The sequence below is a fragment of the Struthio camelus genome, chromosome 8, assembly GCF_040807025.1.
Source record: "Struthio camelus isolate bStrCam1 chromosome 8, bStrCam1.hap1, whole genome shotgun sequence".
Taxonomy (NCBI): Eukaryota; Metazoa; Chordata; class Aves; order Struthioniformes; family Struthionidae; genus Struthio; species Struthio camelus.
Window position 1 is genome coordinate 9,224,200 of NC_090949.1, and position 18,844 is coordinate 9,243,043.

An 18,844-nucleotide genomic window follows, 5' to 3' on the forward strand; every position below is an offset into this window, starting at 1 on the left:
CGCCGCCCCCCCGGGCTGGCAGGCTGCGGCTCGGCTCGGGGAGGGGAGGGGCAGGACGCGTCTCCACGGCAACCGGCGGCGTCACGTGGGCGGCGGAAGCGGAAGCGGGGACGCGGCGTCGCCAGGCAGCGGAGGGGGGACCCGCCGCCGCCATGCCGAGCCCGCGGAGCAGCCGGGAGCGGCGCGGCGGCGGCGGCCGCCCGGAGTTCCTGTCGCTGGTGAGCCCGCGGGCCGCCGCCGAGAGCCCGTCGCGCCGCCGGGAGCCGGGCGGCCCCCCCCCGCCGCCGCCGCCGCCGCCCGAGGAGGACTGCATGAAGCTGAACCCGTCCTTCGTGGGCATCGCCCTGCGCTCCCTGCTCGCCATCGACCTCTGGGCCTCCAAGCGGCTGGGCGTGTGCGCGGCCGAGGGCTCGGCCTGGGGCAGCGCCCGGCCCCTCATGAAGGTGGTCGAGGTGTCCGGGCACGGCCTGCCCTGGCTGCTGGGCACCTTCTGCGGGCTCTGCCGGAGCCACAGCTCAGCCACGCGGGAGGTGCTGCTCAACCTGCTCTTCGGTGAGCCGGGGCGGGCCTGGCGCGCAGGTGGGACCCACGGGTGCGGGGGGCGGGGAGGGGGGAGCTGGTCACCCCGGGGCTCCTGCAGCGCCGAGCCCCGGGGCAGCCAGGAGTAACCTCCCAGCCGGGGAGCCTGGTGGCGTCGGGGTGGCTCGCCCGTCGCCGTTCCAGCGGCCCGCTCAAGTTTCTGACAGCTAAACGCTTTTCCCCCGGTTGTACAAAACCCCGGGGGAGCAGAACTCTTGTTTTAGTCCTTCAGCTTACCAGGAAAGCACGTCCCAGATGCCTCTGCCTAGTGCCGTGACGCCGGCCGTTTTCCTGCATAGCTGCTGCTGCTCTGCTCCGGAGTACAAACGCCTGCGCCCTTGGGCTCGCCGCAGACTGTACCTGCGTGGATTAAACTGTGTCAGCCAGTGGGGAAGCTTGGTTTAAAGCATACATTTTAATCTTGTGTGCTGCAACGTTCCCACCTCCCCCCGAAGCCTGTCCTGTTTGCCACACCCCAATTCATTTTTGCTCGTTTAGAAACTATATTCGCCCCAGAGCAACACACCTTTTCAGATTCCCAATTCTTACGTTTGTATTAGTTGCAAAATAATGAATGACTCTCCTATTTATTATGCAAGTCTAAACTGGTTTGGTTGGAAACTGATGGCTTTGTGCCTCTTTTTGCATTTAACAATGCATGGTTAAATTACAGTATCACGTCAGAGCCAGGGGGGAGGGACCTGGAGGCCTCCAGCCCAACCTCTGCTTGCAGCAGGTCTGTCCTGGCACCAGATCCAGGCACCACGGCCATGTCCAGGCCTGAACCCCACTAGGCTGGAGTTCCCCCGCCTCCCTGGTGCCCTGTCCCAAGGCCGCAGCACCCACCTAGAGGAAGGAGTTTTCCCTAACGTCCGAGCTGTATGCAAGAAAGAAAAAGTGATTAAAAGAAAACCCATTTAGGTTGAAATGGAAAAACTGTTTTGCTCTCGGATGATTATCGAAAGAGGATGAATTAACTGAAGTGACTGAAAGATTTGGTGCCCAGAAACTCGCCTTAGAACAAGGGGAAGTTGTGACAGTGCACAGTCTCTTGTGCTAGGCTTCTCTGGAAGAAACAGCCCCAGCTGTTAAGCACTGCCAGCTAAGCTAGCTGTGTTACAGGGATGGAGAAAGCACACTCTGCCCTGCACAAGAAGTTGGTCTTGCCAGATGCTAGCTGAACCCTTCTCCCACACAGGTGCTTTGCTGCTGACTTCTACTGCAATAGCTGTTAGTGCTCTTCAAGCAAGCTGGCATTGTTTGAATCATCTTTATTCAGCTCTTGAAAACCCAAAGTGTGATTGACTTTTAGGCATTAATTCCCCCCAGCAGCAGGGAGAAGCCAGACTGTAGGGAGCTCTGTGGACCCTCAGGCCTACTGGGGGGGGGAAGGGGGAAGCTGTGTGACTTGCAGCTCCTTGTACAAAGGTGTAGCTGAGCAGTTAAAGTGGATTGATCATTCACCAACGTCAAGGTAACCCCAGCTGCAAGGGTATGCAAAGCAGTGCTGAGTCAGTGTGGCTGATAGGGCTCTTTCAGGAGAGGAGTCCTGGGGAAATTAACCCCTTTATTGCCTTCAAATTAAGGGGCCAGTTTGAGCCCCAAGCCATGGAGAGTTCAGATTTTATAGAGAAAGAAAAGCACTGGCGTGCGAGTCAGGCCGAGTGGTGATGCTGACTGTGGCAGGCAGAGGGTCTGGCCCCGAGTGAGGGCTGCATGTGGCAGAGAGCACATCTTCAGTCTCCATCAGCACATAAGAGCAGAGGCCAGTCCCTGGACGAGGGCCACGGTCTCCCTACCCAGGCATTGCTGCCACGGGAAGAACTGCCTTGTCCTGGCAGGTTTCAGTAGCCACATGTTTTCCTCTTAGTAAATGGCTTTGCTTTAATTCTTGCCTTGTTTTTCATGGGGACAAAACCTTCCTTTCTCACTTGCTGTTGCTGTCTCCTAGCGTTGCTGCTGGATTTAGTGCTGGTGGCAGTGGTGAAAGGGCTCGTGAAGCGGCGGCGGCCCACCCACAACAAGATGGACATGTTCGTCACCATCTCGGTGGACAAATACTCCTTCCCGTCAGGCCACGCCACAAGAGCCGCCTTGGTCTGCCGTTTCGTTCTGCACCACCTGGTGCTCGCCGTCCCACTGCGGGTCCTCGTTGTGCTCTGGGCTCTCATCGTTGGCATCTCGAGGGTCATGCTGGGCAGGCACAACGTGACGGACGTGCTCTTCGGCCTGCTCTTGGGCTATGCGCTGTACAGCGTGGTGGAGTACTGCTGGCTGTCACCGCTCAGTGCACCTGCTCTGTTTGCACTCTGGAGTCACTGATGGCTGGGCCCCCCAAGGAGGAAGGGCAAACCCTGTTCTTTATGCCACGCACAGAGAGTGGATACTGGGGCTCGTTGAACCAACATCCTAGATCTTACCTAACCAGCCAAAACTACAACACTAGTAGTGCTCCCGGGGCTGCACTTGGACATGTGGTGCTGTCTTGCTCTCCCGATGGGCTGTCAGGCAGAGTGCACCAGCCACATGGCTGCACTGACTGTTCTCCAGGGAACAAACAGCCATTGCAGAGCCCAGGGAGGAGCTGACACGTTCGTCTGGCAGCTCGCTGCTGATACTGTGCATCGGTGCGCCCTTGCAGTGTAAGTGGTAGTTGTGGCTTTTCAGGGATTTCTCCGTGATTGCTCACGTGTCTGTGCGCTGTAAATATGCCGAGCTGTGCCGTGGTGAGCATGCCCTGTGCAGCCTGTTCCATACTGTCTGATTGGAGGGGACTCACTGGGCTCCGTCCTCTTGGATTTGTAAAAAAATCTCTGCCTTCCCAAGCAACTCATGCGTCTTTCCTGTTGCTCTTCAGTTAAGCACTTCACCAAGGCCAAATCTCAACCTAGAAGGATGCAGGCATCTGGCTCCCAGTGCCTTGGGGAAATGATGAGGAGACCAAGGGTTTGGTCCGGCCATTTCTGAGACATTGGGTGACTGGGGAAGCAGCTCTCAGCAGCAGCCTGCTCATAAAGCTATTCTGTTGAGCTTTCCAGCTCCTGTTTTCTCCATGGGCTCTTCCATTTCCCAGGGGGTGGTAAAAAAGAGGGTTCACAGCAATTTGCATTTACTAGCATGTGTTGTGAGCACCGCTGACAGTGGCGTGTAGCATGAGCCATTTCCCCGTAGCCCTTGCAGCAGAGGCTGTCGGTACACCCTTGCCCAGGCCGCTGGTCAGCCTCCAGGAGTTGGGCCTTACCTGCACCTACCGCCAAGAGGCGTCCCTGGCTGCGCCAACAGCAGCCACGGCTCCCTGTGCTCCACAGAGGTTCACTCCACATTTTTACTGTGACTGTTTGTCCTGGCAGCTTTTTTTTTTTTTTTTAATTAAATAAAGCAGGGGCTGGGTCTCGGTCATATTTCACTCACTCCTGGGGCCTAAGAGCAGCTGCCTTCTATCTTAAAACCTTTGCTTTTGCCTTGGGGAACTGGGAGGGAGGCAGGACACAGTGACCCTCACCTTGCCTGGAGCAGCCCTGCCATTCAGAGTCCTGCCTGCACTGGGCAGGACCACACCTGAGGGAGATGTTGCTCCTCACTGCAGCTGAGCTCTCCCTTTAGGAGAAAGCCTTTGCCTCTCATTTGCTGCTGCTGGGTGGGGGAACACATGTCTCCAAATTCCTGGGAACATCCTCAGGCAAGCTGGGACTGTGCTGGCCCAGCAATGTGGGGTGCATCAGCCCTTCCCCACCCTCCATCTCCTCCAGATACCTGCTCAGCTCCAGCTGATGGGAAACAGAGCTTTAGCAAACTCTCGTGCTTTCCTGGAAGAAGACATTGCCTGGGAGCAGCCAGGGCCCAAACCCACAGTACTCAAGCAAGGCGAGCAGGGCAAGGGATTGCAGCCAGGTCTATCCAAGAGGCCAGCCCATCAGCCAAGTTTGTGGTGACGAGACAGGTCCGAGATGAAGCTAGGAAGGCAATCCGCAGGTCAGGGTCAGGATCAAGTCCAGTTCCAGTGACTGCCAAGGAGATCCATGGTGACAAGGCAGGACTGAGGTCAAGCTGGGAAGCTGATCCACAGGTTGGGGCACAGATCAGCAGAGCAAGGGCATGGCTGTGGTGGAGCTGGAGACCAGCACTGTAACAGCATTGCTAGGAACTGAAGGCCCCAGGGGGAACTGAAATAAGCTGCTGGGCCCATGAGCAGAGGGGGTGGGTAGAGGCCCCAGGTGATGCTCTTCAGGGCCATTAAGGCCTCTTAGTGCGCTCAGTGCCCTAACAAACGGGAGGTGATGAAGCTCTCGGCCACATGTTTGCATTGCAATTTGGGACTTACACAATAGCAAACAAATTCCCCGGGCTGCACCATGCACCAGACGTGGTCAGGCCTGCATGAGACAGCCCCCTGCTGCCCCCGAGCAGCCTTCCTCTCCCAGGGAGAGGCGAGCAATGGCTGTGGGTTCACAGGGCATTTGCATGCTGTGCAGGCAGCGCTCTCGGATGTTATCAGGGTTTGAGGCAATCAGGGCTTGTGGAGGCATGCCAAAATGTGTTGTTCACTGTTCCTTTCCCTAAACAAGAGGCGCTCTTTGTCCAAGCGGTTCTTACAGCTGTTGGGCTCTTCTTTTCCTGTCCCTGCTCCGCTGGGTCACGCACTGACTGCGTCGCCCTTCACCTCGGCACCGCTCCTCCGCACGTCCCCCAGCGAGACCTTTGCATCTCCTGGTGTGCGGGAAAAGGGGAAGGTGTGTTTGTGTATACGTTCCAGTGTATATCAGCAAGGTGTTCTGGAGGCCCAGGACTTGATCAAAATAGGGGACCTTTCCAACTTGCTTTTACTCATGTTTGCTTGAGTTTTACTAGCCACTTGCTGCTCCCCTGAGCCTGCAGGAGCCATGGACCGCCAGTGCTTTGCCTGCCTCTGCAGCAAAAATGCTGTGCCCTGGCACGCTCCCTCTGGTCTCTCCCACACAGCACGGAGGTGGCTGGGGCCCAGGGGAACCCATGGCTCCGGATGCTGCAAGAAGACTCCCACGTTATTGTAAAAACGAGCTGGCTGTCCCCCTCTCCCTGCTGCCGCAGTGGTCATCTCTAGGAGAGCAGGGGCTCCCACAGCCAGGCTGGCGGGCACAAGAGACGGCACCTGGGACCCTTAGCTGGCCCCAGGGCCAAAATCCAAGTTGGTGCCTCGTATTGCTCAGGCAGAGCCCGTGTCTGACTGAGGCTTTCCCACGAGGAGGGGAAGAGCCCAGTCCCACACCATGGGACAGAGCCAGGCCAGGTAGCTCTCGACTGCCCTGTGTCCCCACCTGTGGTCCTTATCTCTGAGCCCCTTCCCTCACCAGCAGGGCTGCAGGCTGGTGCGTGCCCAGCTCATGAAGAGGACATCCCTCAAGCCAGGCTGCCCGGCGAGCACGACGGCGAGCGCTTGGCTCCCCGTTTGCCCCCTTCCCAGGTGCGAGGGGGCAGCACCATGCTGGCTGAAGTGCCTGTGTTGGGCCCTACCTGGTGCCCGGCCAAGGGTCGGTGCTGCGTTGGCTCCTTGCCTGCCGCCGGGGCGAAGGCAGCTCCCTCCCCGCACAGCTCCCCGTGCCCGTTTGTGCCGTTCGATCAAGCTGCAAGCCCCGGGGGAGCGGGGTGCCAGGCAGCCCGCCCTGCGCAGGGCAGCGGTCACGTTTCCGGAGCGTGGAGGGGGCAAAGTCCAGGGCTGCGGGGCCCGCTGCGGCCTCCAAGGAAGAACGGCAGCTTCAAGGGCAACCTGCGCAAACGTTACGGAGCCCAGCGGAGGGTTGAGAGCTGGAAAAAGGCCCCAGACCAAAAGTACGTGTTCTCCTACTGCAATGCCTGCAGAGTTTGCCAAAGAAACCAGCTGAGAGCAAGGTAGAAAGGAAAATAGGCCCAGCACTGCCTCCCTGGTGACCCTGTGCCGATCTCTGTGCGCGGCGTGACATGCTCTCCCCGGTGTACGGGCGGAGGTGCGGAGCGTGGGTTGGCAGCGCGGCGTCTCTGCTGGAGGCAGAGTTCAGCCTTTGCCACCAGTGAGGGGTTGTGCTGCAATGGTGTGATCGGCTCAGCCCCACAAACAGGCAGCCCAGGAACCGCCGGGACGCCTGAACAGCCCAGCGGGCTTTGGGGGCCAGGGCTTCTCCCCAAATGGTACCTTTGCCTTGCCAAGACGGCAGCCACCTTTATGTCCGCAGCTGCCGGAGGAGTGAAAATCTGTCTTTTCATGGGCAGAAAGAGCTTTACTCTGTTTATTGCTAACCTCCTATGAATTTTAGAAGCTTAAAATCCATTTCTGCTGCAAACCTTGGCCTCTGCAATCCGACACCTTGCTCAGCTCTGGGATGAAGCGCCCTGGAGTGACGGCAACATCAAGTGCTCCAGAGCCAGCAAACGCGAGAGCAAATTTCCACCGCAGCCTTCAGTCGCTCTGCGGCTGCGAGTGCTTCGGGAGCCAGCAGCGTGCTCCTGAGCCTGCTGGTCTCTGCCTCGCACAGCCCCAGGAGAGCTGTGCAGGGCTCTAGTGCCTTTTCCTACCCATGGCCCCTGCCAGCGACACCTCGCTGCGCGGCTCCCAGCTGCGTGGTCCTCCTTGCACCGGGATCTCCTGGCCCCTGGGATGCGAACCAGCAGGGAGCACAGCAGGGGCTACAGGGACACCGCGTGCTGACATGCCCGGCCCTGGTCCTCCCGTGGGCAGTGGGGAATGTGGGCGATCCAGAGCAGGGTGCCTTCGGGGCAGCCGGAGCCATGTGTGCCCCCCGGCTACCAGCAGGGCTCAGCATAAGCGGGGTTGTGCTGATCCCAGTAATCCGGAGGTTAAAGTTCAAAGGAGCGTTTGGCTTTCCAGCCGCGCTTTTCCAATCTGCGTGCACGGCGACAGGCTGTATCTTTGCCTCTCTCGCGCCCCCCCCCTTGCAGACCGGTGTCCCCACGGCGCAGCGGCGCAGGGGTTCCCCTGCATCCCGGGAAAGGCAGCTCATTAAACGGCAATTCAAGGTTGCTGTGAAAGCTCGTGGCAGGAAACCAGAGCGCTGGGCTGGGAGCGAGCCGCCGGGGCTGGCTTCCTCCCCCGTGGCAAGCGTGGGAGGAGTGACGGAGGGGACGCCCCGCTCAGGCTGCGCTTCATAAAACCAGGCCAGAGTCCGGTGTCGCAGCTCAGAGCTCGGGCCAAGGGGCAGAGACCCGGCGCGGCGGCTGGGGACGGCTCCCCGCTGGGGTCACCAGGGCTGCCTCTCCTTGCAGCTGCAGGTCGGTCGAGGGCCTCGGCGCGCCGTCACGCAGTGCGTGCCCGCCGCGCGCGGTGCGTGCCTGCACGGCTGAGTGCTTCCCGCTTCCCTGGGTGCGGTCGGCGCCGCGCGGCCCCGGGCAGCTCTGGGAGAGGGGCTGCCTGGCTCCTCTCCGACTCCAGCATTCGCCTCGCTTCGGGGCCCGTCGTGGGGTGGGTGCCGGTTGGAGTCAGCAGTGACGGAGGGCAGCATAGCGGACGCAGCAAGGAGCTGTTTCAGACGGCCCCTCTTGCTCTGGGGAGGGGGGAGCAAACAGCACGCAGAGGGCCCGTGCCCCCAGGCAGGGCCAGAGCGATCGAGCCCTGCGTACAGGCGTCAAGGCAAAGTGCAGCAGGGCCAGGGACAAGGTGCACTTGGCTCACGGCTCGGCTCTCGGTTGCTCCAGGCAGCTATCGCTCTCCAGGCAGGGAGATGTGGGGGGTTTCAGTGCTCAGGACCCTGCTCCTCTAGGCCCTGGAGCATTTCTCCCCGAGTTTTCCAGGAGCAGCACCATGGAGGTGCAAAACCCCAGCACTTGTAGGGTCCCCGTGGGGCTGGATATTCAGTGCTTTATAGTCCCTTTGGCAGTTCCCAGCAGCTGTCTGTCAGCCTGGGGCTCCTTCAGTCTAGAGAGCCAAAATCTTGTCTGCTGTGGGGGGGTTCACCCCACCTCACCCCTTGCTCCCAAAGCCCTGGTCTCCAGCACAGAGGGCTGAGTTGCTCCCAGCGAAATTTTGGCTTTGGGAGCCCAGCAAGAGATGTGTGGAGGATGCGTGGTAAGGGCCATCACTCGCTCTCCCCGCAGGAAGCGAAGGGCAGCATGGCGAAGAGGGTCGCGATCATCGGAGGGGGGAGCAGCGGGCTGTGCGCCATCAAAGCCTGCCTGCAAGAGGGGCTGGTGCCCGTCTGCTTCGAGAGGTCTGGGGACATCGGAGGCCTGTGGAGGTTTGAGGTAATTTGCGCTGGTCACAAGGCACGAGCACTGTTGCCGCTGGCTGTACGGTAGCCAGGGAACGAACCGGTGGCCAGCACGGCTGCGCAAACCCAGTCACGCGTGGTCCCCAAGGTGGATGCTGCAGGCAGGGGCTCCATGCAAAGGGCCTTCACATCAGCCCTGCGTCCTGATGCCTCTCTGGGGCCAGGCATCCCGGAGACCTTCCCTTGCAGCAGCCGTGATCCCTTCTTGGGAGCATCCCGAGACCCTGTGACTCCTCCATTTGATGGGACCCCTGACTGCCATCCCCGCCCCTGTCCCCCTCATCAGCACACCCACCCATCCCGCAGGAGCACCCCGATGAGGGCCGCGCCAGCATCTACAAGTCCGTCATCATCAACACCTCCAAGGAGATGATGTGCTTCAGCGACTTCCCCATCCCCGACGACTTCCCCAACTACATGCACAACTCCAAGATCATGGAGTACTTCCGCATGTACGCCCAGCACTTCGACCTGCTCCGATACATCCGCTTCAGGGTGAGCGCCGCGGGGCCGGGGGGTGCAGGGTGCCCTGGGCAGGCTGGGCGCAACCTGACGCCCGCTCCTTGCCCCCTGCGCCCAGACCAGCGTGTGCCGCGTGGCAAAGCGCCCCGACTTTGCCGTCACCGGCCAGTGGGACGTGGTCACCGAGAGCGGTGGGGAGCAGGAGTCGGCCGTCTTCGACGCTGTGCTGGTGTGCACCGGGCACCACACCAACGCGCACCTCCCGCTGCACACCTTCCCAGGTACGCTGCGCTGGCTCCCCTGGGCCCAGCTGTTTCCAGCTGTGAGAAGAGACCCCCTGAAAGCTCTGCTGCTGCAGTCTCTAATGTCGCTGCTGCTCCTTTGCTCTCATGGCTCCATGCATTTCTCTGCTCACACGCTCCCTGGGACCCACCCAGCCAGGCCAGAAGGGCTCCACCAGTCAGTGCCGCAGGGACAGCACCAACCAGGGGCTGTGAGCCCCACTGTGCCGCAGCCCCGAGGTCACAGCATTTGTCCTGCCTCATTTTTTCGAGAGGTGACCTTCTAGTCCAGTGCCAGAAAGCAAAGCACCCCTCCTCCCTCCCCACAGGAATCGAGAAGTTCAAGGGCCGCTACCTCCACAGCCGAGACTATAAGGACCCCCAGGCTTTCAAGGACAAGAGGGTCATCGTCATCGGGATTGGGAATTCGGGGTCGGACCTGGCTGTGGAGATCAGCCAAACGGCCAAGCAGGTGAGGACCAGAGGGGGATCCCCACAGGCAGTTAGCTCCCCATGCCCAGCAGACTGTCTCCGCATGGGACACTCACAGGCTTGGACAAGGCCTCTCCTGGAAATGTCTGGGATGGGGCACTCTAGCCTTTGGGTCTCCGAGACTGTTGAGGCTGTGGAAAGAGGAGCAATTGTATGGAGAAGCTGTATCCCCTCTGAGGGAGCCCTTGGGTGCCCCCTTGACTGTCACAGTATAAAGACATGACTTTTTCTCACTCACCCAGGTCTTCCTCAGCACCCGCCGGGGTGCATGGATCCTCAACCGTGTTGGAGACCAGGGGTACCCCATTGACATCATCCTCACCACCCGCATGAAGACCTTCCTCTCGAAGCTGCTGACCCCGTCCATGGTGAGCGACTGGGCAGAGAAGCGGCTGAACGAGAGATTTGACCACTCGCATTACGGCCTGAAGCCAAAGCACAGGTGCCTGCAAACACTCCCCTTTGCCCAGGAGAAGAGACCCCCTGGCTCCCCCTTCATCCAGACCAGTTCAGGTGGAGGGATGATGTCCTAGGCATTTCCATGCTCCCTATATCCATCCTGGGGTCAAGTACTGACCCAGGAAACCCAGCTAATATTTCTGTTATGCCCTGCCAGTGATCAAGGGACCTGCTTCTGCCTCTCCCCACGGTGCTACCAGAGCAGTGGCAGCTGATGAGCATCCTTGGGACCAAGCAACCTTGACAGCCAGCACCAGGCACTGGGCACCTGAGCGGGGAGTAGTGGACAGAGGCAGGACACTGTGCAGACCCTCCATCACCCTGATGGCTCCTTGTGCTCTTCCAGGATCCTCCACCAGCACCCGACCATCAACGATGACCTGCCCAACCGCATCATTTCGGGCAGGGTGAAGGTCAAGCCAAACGTCCGCGAGTTCACAGCAACTGCCGCCATCTTCGAGGACGGCACCAAGGAAGACGACATCGATGCCGTGGTCTTCGCCACAGGATACAGCTTCTCCTTCCCCTTCCTCGAGGACTGCGTGACGGTGGTGGAGAACCAGATCTCCCTGTACAAATTCATGTTCCCCATCGACCTGCAGAAGCCAACGCTGGCTTTCATCGGCCTCATCCAGCCCCTCGGCGCCATCATGCCCATCTCCGAGCTCCAGTGCCGCTGGGCCACCCGCGTCTTCAAGGGTAAGCGAGCCAAAACAGCGGCCCCCCCCCCCCCCCCGCGCAGCTATAGCCTGCGGCCCGCAGGCCTGAAACCTGAACCCGCTCGGGCTCTTCCCCTCTAGGGCTGAACAAACTGCCTCCGAGGTGCGACATGGAGGCTGACATCAACCACAAGAAAGAAGAGATGGCCAAGCGGTAAGACCCCGCCGGGAAACGGGGCCAGGCTTGCACGGCCGCCGGCGGTGAGGCAGCCTGCGGGGTCCTGTCCCCTCCCGGCCCTCCCTGCATCCCGCGGTCCCTCCCGCCTTCCCGCACCCGCTGAGAGGGATGTGCTGCCCCGTCCCCCTTCTCCTCCATCCCTGCTCACTTTGCGCCACCCTCAGCCCCAGCAACCCTGCCACCAGCCCTGAAGCTCCCCACTCGGCACGCCCCCAAAATTGCAGCCCTAGCGCCCGTCCACCTCCTCCCGCAGGTACGTGCGGAGCCAGCGGCACACCATCCAGGTGGATTACATCCCCTACATGGACGAGCTCGCCTGCCAGCTGGGTGTCAAGCCCAACCTGCTCACCCTCTTCCTCACCGACCCCCGGCTGGCGACGGAGGTGCTGCTGGGCCCCTGCACCCCGTACCAGTACCGCCTGCAGGGGCCGGGGAGGTGGGCCGGCGCCCGGCAGGCCATCCTGACCCAGCGGGAGCGCGTCATCAAGCCCCTGAGGACGAGGCAGGTGGATGAAGGCACCTTGTCCTCCTCAGTGCCACTCTTGGCCAAGCTGGTCGGGGCTGTGGCTGTCTTTGCCATCCTTTTCACTTACCTGTAGACTCTCGCTCCCTGCTGTGTTGCCAGAGGGAAAGAGAGGCTTTGAAGCATGAAGGGGGGGAGCCCAGCCAGTGCACCTACATGTCAGAGACCTCCTCCTGCCTGGCACTGCCGCATGGCCTTGAGGCAGCAGCACAGGGCGAGGAGCCCCCAAATCTCCCCTGCTGCTGGGAAGAGCCAGGGCTCTGCAAAGACCCAGGGTGAAGGGCAGCCCCAAACATGTCTCCTGTGGGTGCACCTGCTCTCGGGTTCTGCATCTGCAGATATGCAAGAAAATCTGCTTACGCTCAGAGTGAAATCAGTCCCTCCTAGCCAATGCTTTAGCCTAAAGGGGAATTGCCAGGCTTTTCTATCACCTAACGTAATCACAACACCATAAACAAGACTAACACAGTAATGAAAGGGCAAAGGCACTGGAAACTTTCTAACCGGATTAAAGAGCGTTAAAACGAGCCAGACCGCTGTGCATGAAATAGGTGAGGTAGGAGCCAGTATGGTGGTACTCGGGCTGCCAACGTGCTGCGGTGCAGCGCGGTGCCGTGCAATGGCTCCAGCATGCATCCCATCGTGGAAGCCACCAGGGCCTCTGCGCACGAGGGCAGCCTCGCTGCAGCTGCCTGGCTGTGCACAGTGCCAGCTGCATGCGTGTGCGCACACATGTGGGCTTGCACACACACGCACACGTGCAGCCACAGCAAAACAGCCTTGTCTGCAGCAGGGACAGCCAGTGTTGCTGCCGTGGAGCCAGCTTGTGGCCAGCGTGCTCAGAGTGAGCGAGCTGTGGTGGCTCGCAGCCTGCGCCGTGCCTCCTGTGTCCCTGCAATGGCTCAGTCCCTCCTGGCCACGCTTGCCTCCTGTGCGGCCCCTCTGGAGGACCAGCTGGTGGCCAGTGCTGGTTGGGCACCCGGAGGTGGGGCAGCAGGTCCTGGGCTACCCTGCGCTGAGGCTGGCACGGCTGCTGCCTACCAGTATCAGTGCTTCCCGCCCCCATTGCTTTCCACACCGCGGCCTGCCAAAATCTGGAGCCAGGCCACATCTCAGCCCCCGCACTCAAGAAATCCCTGGGGCTGGCTTCAGCATCATTAAATGCTTATATGAAATAATGACTCCTTTGAGGAGGGAGGGAGGGAGGGAGAGCACATGGGCAGGAGGTGTGGCACGGCTGTGTCGGGAACCTGTAAATCATGTCTGTGAGAAACACTTCTTGTAACGCCCAGGCTGGCCTCGGCTGTCTGCGCCGTGCTGGGAAGCACAGGGAGGTGCCAGCCCCGCTCCTGGCACCTCGCTCGCCCAGCGCCGACCGCGCGCGCAACCGGACACGCCGCTCCATCCCTCTTCGCAGCACGACCTGCTGGGCTGCGTGCCCCATCCTGAGCGAGCGCCGCCCTTGGCCGAGGCTTCCTCGCCATCCCTGCCGTGGGACATGGCTGCCCGCAGAGTAGCGATCATCGGGGCCGGCGCCTCTGGCCTGTGTGCCGTGAAAAGCTGCCTGGACGAGGGGCTGGCACCCACCTGCTTCGAGAGGAGCGGGGATATCGGTGGGCTCTGGCGATTCGAGGTAAGCCTGGCACCACGCTGCGGGGAGCCTTGAGGGGGGCCCCGCTCTGCCCACGTTCGGCATCCCGGCACGGCAGGTTTCCCCACGCACCGCTGCAAGTGGGAGGCTGTGGGGCTGGGCTGCGGTAGCCGCTCCAGCACAGAGAGGATCCTCAGTTAACAGCTAACGAAGCGCCATGCCCCCACTGTGCATTCATGTGGCAGGGCAGTTTCCAAGGCACACCGTGGAAAAGAACTGCTCCAGCAGCAGGATGTTCCCTCAGTGCAAGTCCATGTGCCAACCACGTGGGAACGGGCTCCTTTCCACCAGCAGCAGGATGGGACCTTCTTCATGGACCCACTCCTCGGGCCAGTCCTTACACCAGCACTCGCTGCCCTGTCTCAGTCTTCCCATCCATCTCTTCCTGAGCTGTCCTAGTACCGGTCCTGCTCCCGTCCATCCCTTCCTTGGCTGTCCCAGTCCTGGTCCCGTCCATCTCTTCCCAGGTCGTCCTGTTCCTGGTCCCCTCCATCCCTTCTCAGGCTGCTCTCCTCTGCTTCTGCGCTCCTCTCCCACGCAGACCCAGAGCGTATCCCTGCCTTTCCTCTGCCAGCCTCCGGGGAAGCCACAGAGCTCATTCCTACACCCACCTTGTGATGCTGCTGTGTTTTACCCCCAGGGAACCACCTCCCACAGCCCTCAAAAGACAGGTCCTGCTGATGTGCCCAGATACCTTGGGCGGGATGTTGCACCATGCCAGTAAAGGGATTTGGCGTTGTTTGGCTGAAATTACACTGATTTTGTCCCTAGTGGCTTTGAAACAGCAACGGTGGAGCGCAGGGGAGCAAGAAGCTGAGCTGGCAGGTAGGTCAGGCAGAAATCATCCTGAGAGCAGGAATGGCAGCTGAGCCGGAAACACCAGAGTTGGTTCAGCAGCCTGAAAACCCTGCTGGGGCAAGGGCGATGGTATGGCGGACGCCCAAGGAGCATGCCACCTCATCAAGGTCCGAGCACCCCCACCGCTCCAGGACACCACCAAGCCCCATAGCAAAGCCTGAAGGAAACACGGAAGCAGGGCACCGGTGGGAGCGGGGAAGTCGAGGCACGGAACTGCCCACCATGCTGCAGAGCACACCTTGCTTGCCATTGCTGCATTTCCTCATACCAGTTCAGAGCTTCCTCTCCCATTTTGCGGGGTGGCTGGTCCCACCTGCTGCTTCCAAGGCACACCATGGAAAAGAAGAACTGCTCTGGCAGCAGGATGTTCCCTCAGTACAACCTCATGTGCTGACCACATGGGAATGGTCTCCTTTACAGCAGCAGCGGGATAGGACCTTCCTCACAGACTCACTGCTTGGGCCAGCCCTTAGGCCAACGTTCACTGTCCTGGCTCGGCCTTCCCATCCGCCCCTTCCCAGGCTGTTCCAGTTCCAGTTCCAGTCCCCACTCCAGACCCAGGCTGTCCTAGTCCCAGTCCCCTCCATCTCTTCCTGGGCTGTCTTGGTTCAACTGCTGTCACAGCTCCCAACAGCTGCAGCTTATTCCAGCTCCCAGGTAGGGCCTGATAGACCCCGCAGGCACGGCGAGGTACAGGCAGAGATACGCTGAGCCAGATAAGCGCCTGCAGGGAGCACCCCGCAGCCCCGTCCCTTGCCCCTGGGAGTCCCAGCAGGTGCTGAGCGTGCCCACCCATCCCGCAGGAGCACCCCGATGAGGGCCGCGCCAGCATCTACAAGTCCGTCATCATCAACACCTCCAAGGAGATGATGTGCTTCAGCGACTTCCCCATCCCCGACGACTTCCCCAACTACATGCACAACTCCAAGATCATGGAGTACTTCCGCATGTACGCCCAGCACTTCGACCTGCTCCGATACATCCGCTTCAGGGTGAGCGCCGCGGGGCCGGGGGGTGCAGGGTGCCCTGGGCAGGCTGGGCGCAACCTGACGCCCGCTCCTTGCCCCCTGCGCCCAGACCAGCGTGTGCCGCGTGGCAAAGCGCCCCGACTTTGCCGTCACCGGCCAGTGGGACGTGGTCACCGAGAGCGGTGGGGAGCAGGAGTCGGCCGTCTTCGACGCTGTGCTGGTGTGCACCGGGCACCACACCAACGCGCACCTCCCGCTGCACACCTTCCCAGGTACGCTGCGCTGGCTCCCCTGGGCCCACCGCGGGTCTCACGGCCCCGTGGGCCCTTTACCTGCTTCCCAAGGCCTCTCAAAGCACTCGTCTCTTTAGGCTTAGCCCTGACCCCACTGTGCTTGCTGCCAAAAACGCCCCTCGTGGGTTCCTGCATCAATCCCCACTGCAACAAGCTGCAATCCCACCCATTTCAGTGGTCTATCTGCCACGAGGCTCTCACAGTGCCTTCAACATCTGATCAAACTGCTCTGCTCTGCAGGCAGATACTGCTGAATTGTGAAAAGATTTAGGGAATGGGTCTCCGGTCCCAGCCCTGCTCCACAAACTGGGCCATGTCCCACTGACCATCTCCCAGGGTGGAGATGCCACCAGCTCTCTGGGCGCTGTCCCAGGGCTGCATCACTCCTGCTGGTCACAGTGGGCTTGGCTCATTCCCAAAACACATTACCAGCCCGAGCCGGAGGACAGCCACCCCCTCGCCCCGTGGTCCCTCCCTGGCACAGCTCTGCTCTGCTCTCCCTCCCAGGGCTAGAAAAGTTCAAGGGCTGGTACCTGCACAGCCGGGAGTACAAGACCCCGCAGGCCTTCTCAGAGAAGTGCGTCATCGTGGTCGGCACCGGGAATTCAGGCATCGACATTGCTGTGGAGCTGGGCCACACAGCAAAGCAGGTGTGCCCACAGCATGGCTGGCTGCAAACGCACGGGGATGCTGTCCATCTCCTAGGAGAGACTCATTTAAAACCAGGCTGGGCTTTCACCCTGTGCCTGTGCTGCCAAAGCCGACCAGTGGCCAGGCACGCTCCTTCTCCCTCATCTCGCTCCCAGACTATATTTATTCCTGGCCCATGCAGGCCTGTCTGATTTCAGGCCAATGCTGCACTTCAGCTTAAAAGGCTATTCTCCCTCGCTGCTGTGTTTATTTATAGAGAGCAACCTAATCCCAAAGGGTATTGGGGCAAGCCTCCTCCATCGCCTGCAGGCTCCCCTCCCTGCTGTGCCATATCCCTCTGAGAGCATCTCCCACCCCCTTTGCAGAGGGTGGTCGTTGTCACCCTAGCAGCTGTGTCAACAACCCCAACGTCCAAGGGGCACAGCAAGAACACAGCCCTGTCCTCTGGCTGCTGCACAGAGCCTGGAGCCAGCGCATAATTTAGGGGACCACCCATTGACTGGGACCATAGCGGCACCCTGACCCCCTCCCAGCTGATCCCAGCTGCACGGGTGCTGCGCAGGGGATTCGCATGCCTCCACGGGGGTGCACAAAGGAAACGGCTCTCAGGACACAGCTCTTGTCCCTCATGCCACACTTGGCACCTCCACCTCCCCTCTCCTCCCTCCCAGGTCTTCCTCAGCACCAGGCGCGGGGCCTGGGTGCTGCACCGCCTCGCCGAAAGCGGCTACCCCTTCGACTTCTCCTACCTCACCCGCTTCATCCAGCTCCTCCAGAGCCTCGTTCCCCTCTCTGTTGGGAGCTTCATCCTGGAGAGGAAGATAAATGCCCGGTTCGACCACGCGCTCTACGGCCTGCAGCCCCAGCACCGGTAAGCGCAGGGATGACACACGGGTCCTGCACCAGGCACTGGGACGCACCACCCGATGGCCCAGAGAAGCTGCCGCATGCCTGCCCCATGCCCTTTGCAAGGTTTCTCTGTGCTCTTCCAGGATCCTCCACCAGCACCCGACCATCAACGATGACCTGCCCAACCGCATCATTTCGGGCAGGGTGAAGGTCAAGCCAAACGTCCGCGAGTTCACAGCAACTGCCGCCATCTTCGAGGACGGCACCAAGGAAGACGACATCGATGCCGTGGTCTTCGCCACAGGATACAGCTTCTCCTTCCCCTTCCTCGAGGACTGCGTGACGGTGGTGGAGAACCAGATCTCCCTGTACAAATTCATGTTCCCCATCGACCTGCAGAAGCCAACGCTGGCTTTCATCGGCCTCATCCAGCCCCTCGGCGCCATCATGCCCATCTCCGAGCTCCAGTGCCGCTGGGCCACCCGCGTCTTCAAGGGTAAGCGAGCCAAAACAGCGCCCCCCCCCCCCCCCCCCCCCGCGCAGCTATAGCCTGTGGCCCGCAGGCCTGAAACCTGAACCCGCTCGGGCTCTTCCCCTCTAGGGCTGAACAAACTGCCTCCGAGGTGCGACATGGAGGCTGACATCAACCACAAGAAAGAAGAGATGGCCAAGCGGTAAGACCCCGCCGGGAAACGGGGCCAGGCTTGCACGGCCGCCGGCGGTGAGGCAGCCTGCGGGGTCCTGTCCCCTCCCGGCCCTCCCTGCATCCCGCGGTCCCTCCCGCCTTCCCGCACCCGCTGAGAGGGATGTGCTGCCCCGTCCCCCTTCTCCTCCATCCCTGCTCACTTTGCGCCACCCTCAGCCCCAGCAACCCTGCCACCAGCCCTGAAGCTCCCCACTCGGCACGCCCCCAAAATTGCAGCCCTAGCGCCCGTCCACCTCCTCCCGCAGGTACGTGCGGAGCCAGCGGCACACCATCCAGGTGGATTACATCCCCTACATGGACGAGCTCGCCTGCCAGCTGGGTGTCAAGCCCAACCTGCTCACCCTCTTCCTCACCGACCCCCGGCTGGCGACGGAGGTGCTGCTGGGCCCCTGCACCCCGTACCAGTACCGCCTGCAGGGGCCGGGGAGGTGGGCCGGCGCCCGGCAGGCCATCCTGACCCAGCGGGAGCGCGTCGTCAAGGCCCTGCGAGCCCGAGACGGCACCGCTCCTCCCCGCACCACCTTGGTGCCCCACGCCTTCAAGGTCCTCCTCAGCATCGGCCTGATCGTGGCCACGCTCGTCTACGTCTCGCTCTCTCCTTGACCCGCCGACCCAAGGAGACGGGGTCCTGCCCGCGCTCGTCCTCCCTCCCTCCGGGCTTCGGCCGGCACGGAGGAAATCGCCTCCCAGAGAGAAGCTGTCTCGCCTCCCGCCGCCATCGTGGCCCCTCGGGAAGAGGGCAATAAAGCTCGCCCGCGGGCCGAGGGCATCGCTGAGCACACTGTGTGACCTCCTGGGCCGCCCCCGCCCGGTCTCCAGCCCCGTGCCCGGGCCAGTCCCCTGCAGGCCCCGCCACCCCTGGGCCTCGCACCCGGGCCGGCCCTGCCCTCAACCGACATGGCCGCTCCGAGCGCCGCTGAAGCCCACTCGCCCTCAGCCAA

General features: G+C 61.3%; 3 protein-coding genes across 5 annotated transcripts; all 3 read left to right on the forward strand.

Moving 5' to 3' along the window:
• The first annotated feature begins 152 nt into the window (after positions 1-152).
• PLPP6 (phospholipid phosphatase 6) lies at positions 153-5,401 on the forward strand. The gene is made up of 2 exons (XM_068951967.1): positions 153-552; positions 2,531-5,401. The coding sequence occupies exons 1-2, from the start codon at positions 153-155 to the stop codon at positions 2,899-2,901; spliced, it is 771 nt and encodes a 256-aa protein (XP_068808068.1). The 3' UTR covers positions 2,902-5,401.
• Positions 5,402-6,272: 871 nt separating this feature from the next.
• Positions 6,273-12,454, forward strand: LOC104153598 (flavin-containing monooxygenase 5-like). Of its 2 annotated transcripts, none has more exons than XM_068951956.1 (9): positions 6,273-6,384; positions 8,641-8,787; positions 9,120-9,308; positions 9,394-9,556; positions 9,886-10,028; positions 10,291-10,490; positions 10,854-11,206; positions 11,308-11,380; positions 11,658-12,454. In XM_068951956.1, the coding sequence occupies exons 2-9, from the start codon at positions 8,656-8,658 to the stop codon at positions 12,001-12,003; spliced, it is 1,599 nt and encodes a 532-aa protein (XP_068808057.1). In that variant the 5' UTR covers positions 6,273-6,384; positions 8,641-8,655; the 3' UTR covers positions 12,004-12,454. The 2 variants fall into 2 exon arrangements, with proteins under 2 accessions (XP_068808057.1, XP_068808056.1); XM_068951955.1 differs by lacking the exon at positions 6,273-6,384 and adding an exon at positions 7,490-7,818.
• An 882-nt stretch (positions 12,455-13,336) lies between these two features.
• On the forward strand, positions 13,337-18,679 carry LOC104142702 (flavin-containing monooxygenase 5). Of its 2 annotated transcripts, XM_068951953.1 has the most exons (9): positions 13,345-13,560; positions 14,350-14,403; positions 15,240-15,428; positions 15,514-15,676; positions 16,205-16,347; positions 17,020-17,219; positions 17,341-17,693; positions 17,799-17,871; positions 18,149-18,679. In XM_068951953.1, the coding sequence occupies exons 3-9, from the start codon at positions 15,303-15,305 to the stop codon at positions 18,504-18,506; spliced, it is 1,416 nt and encodes a 471-aa protein (XP_068808054.1). In that variant the 5' UTR covers positions 13,345-13,560; positions 14,350-14,403; positions 15,240-15,302; the 3' UTR covers positions 18,507-18,679. The 2 variants fall into 2 exon arrangements, with proteins under 2 accessions (XP_068808053.1, XP_068808054.1); XM_068951952.1 differs by lacking the exon at positions 14,350-14,403 and having other exon boundaries at positions 13,337-13,560.
• The last annotated feature ends 165 nt before the right edge of the window (positions 18,680-18,844 follow it).

Bases quoted from the DNA above. Each gene is read 5' to 3' on its own strand.
- PLPP6 (XM_068951967.1), top strand. From the start codon at position 153: ATGCCGAGCCCGCGGAGCAGCCGGGAGCGGCGCGGCGGCGGCGGCCGC. The intron at 553-2,530 runs GTGAGCCGGGGC...GCTGTCTCCTAG, and splicing joins GCTGCTCAACCTGCTCTTCG to CGTTGCTGCTGGATTTAGTG.
- LOC104153598 (XM_068951956.1), top strand. From the start codon at position 8,656: ATGGCGAAGAGGGTCGCGATCATCGGAGGGGGGAGCAGCGGGCTGTGC. The intron at 10,029-10,290 runs GTGAGGACCAGA...TCACTCACCCAG, and splicing joins TCAGCCAAACGGCCAAGCAG to GTCTTCCTCAGCACCCGCCG. The intron at 11,207-11,307 runs GTAAGCGAGCCA...CTTCCCCTCTAG, and splicing joins GGCCACCCGCGTCTTCAAGG to GGCTGAACAAACTGCCTCCG.
- LOC104142702 (XM_068951952.1), top strand. From the start codon at position 13,426: ATGGCTGCCCGCAGAGTAGCGATCATCGGGGCCGGCGCCTCTGGCCTG. The intron at 15,677-16,204 runs GTACGCTGCGCT...TCTCCCTCCCAG, and splicing joins CCCGCTGCACACCTTCCCAG to GGCTAGAAAAGTTCAAGGGC. The intron at 16,348-17,019 runs GTGTGCCCACAG...CCTCCCTCCCAG, and splicing joins TGGGCCACACAGCAAAGCAG to GTCTTCCTCAGCACCAGGCG.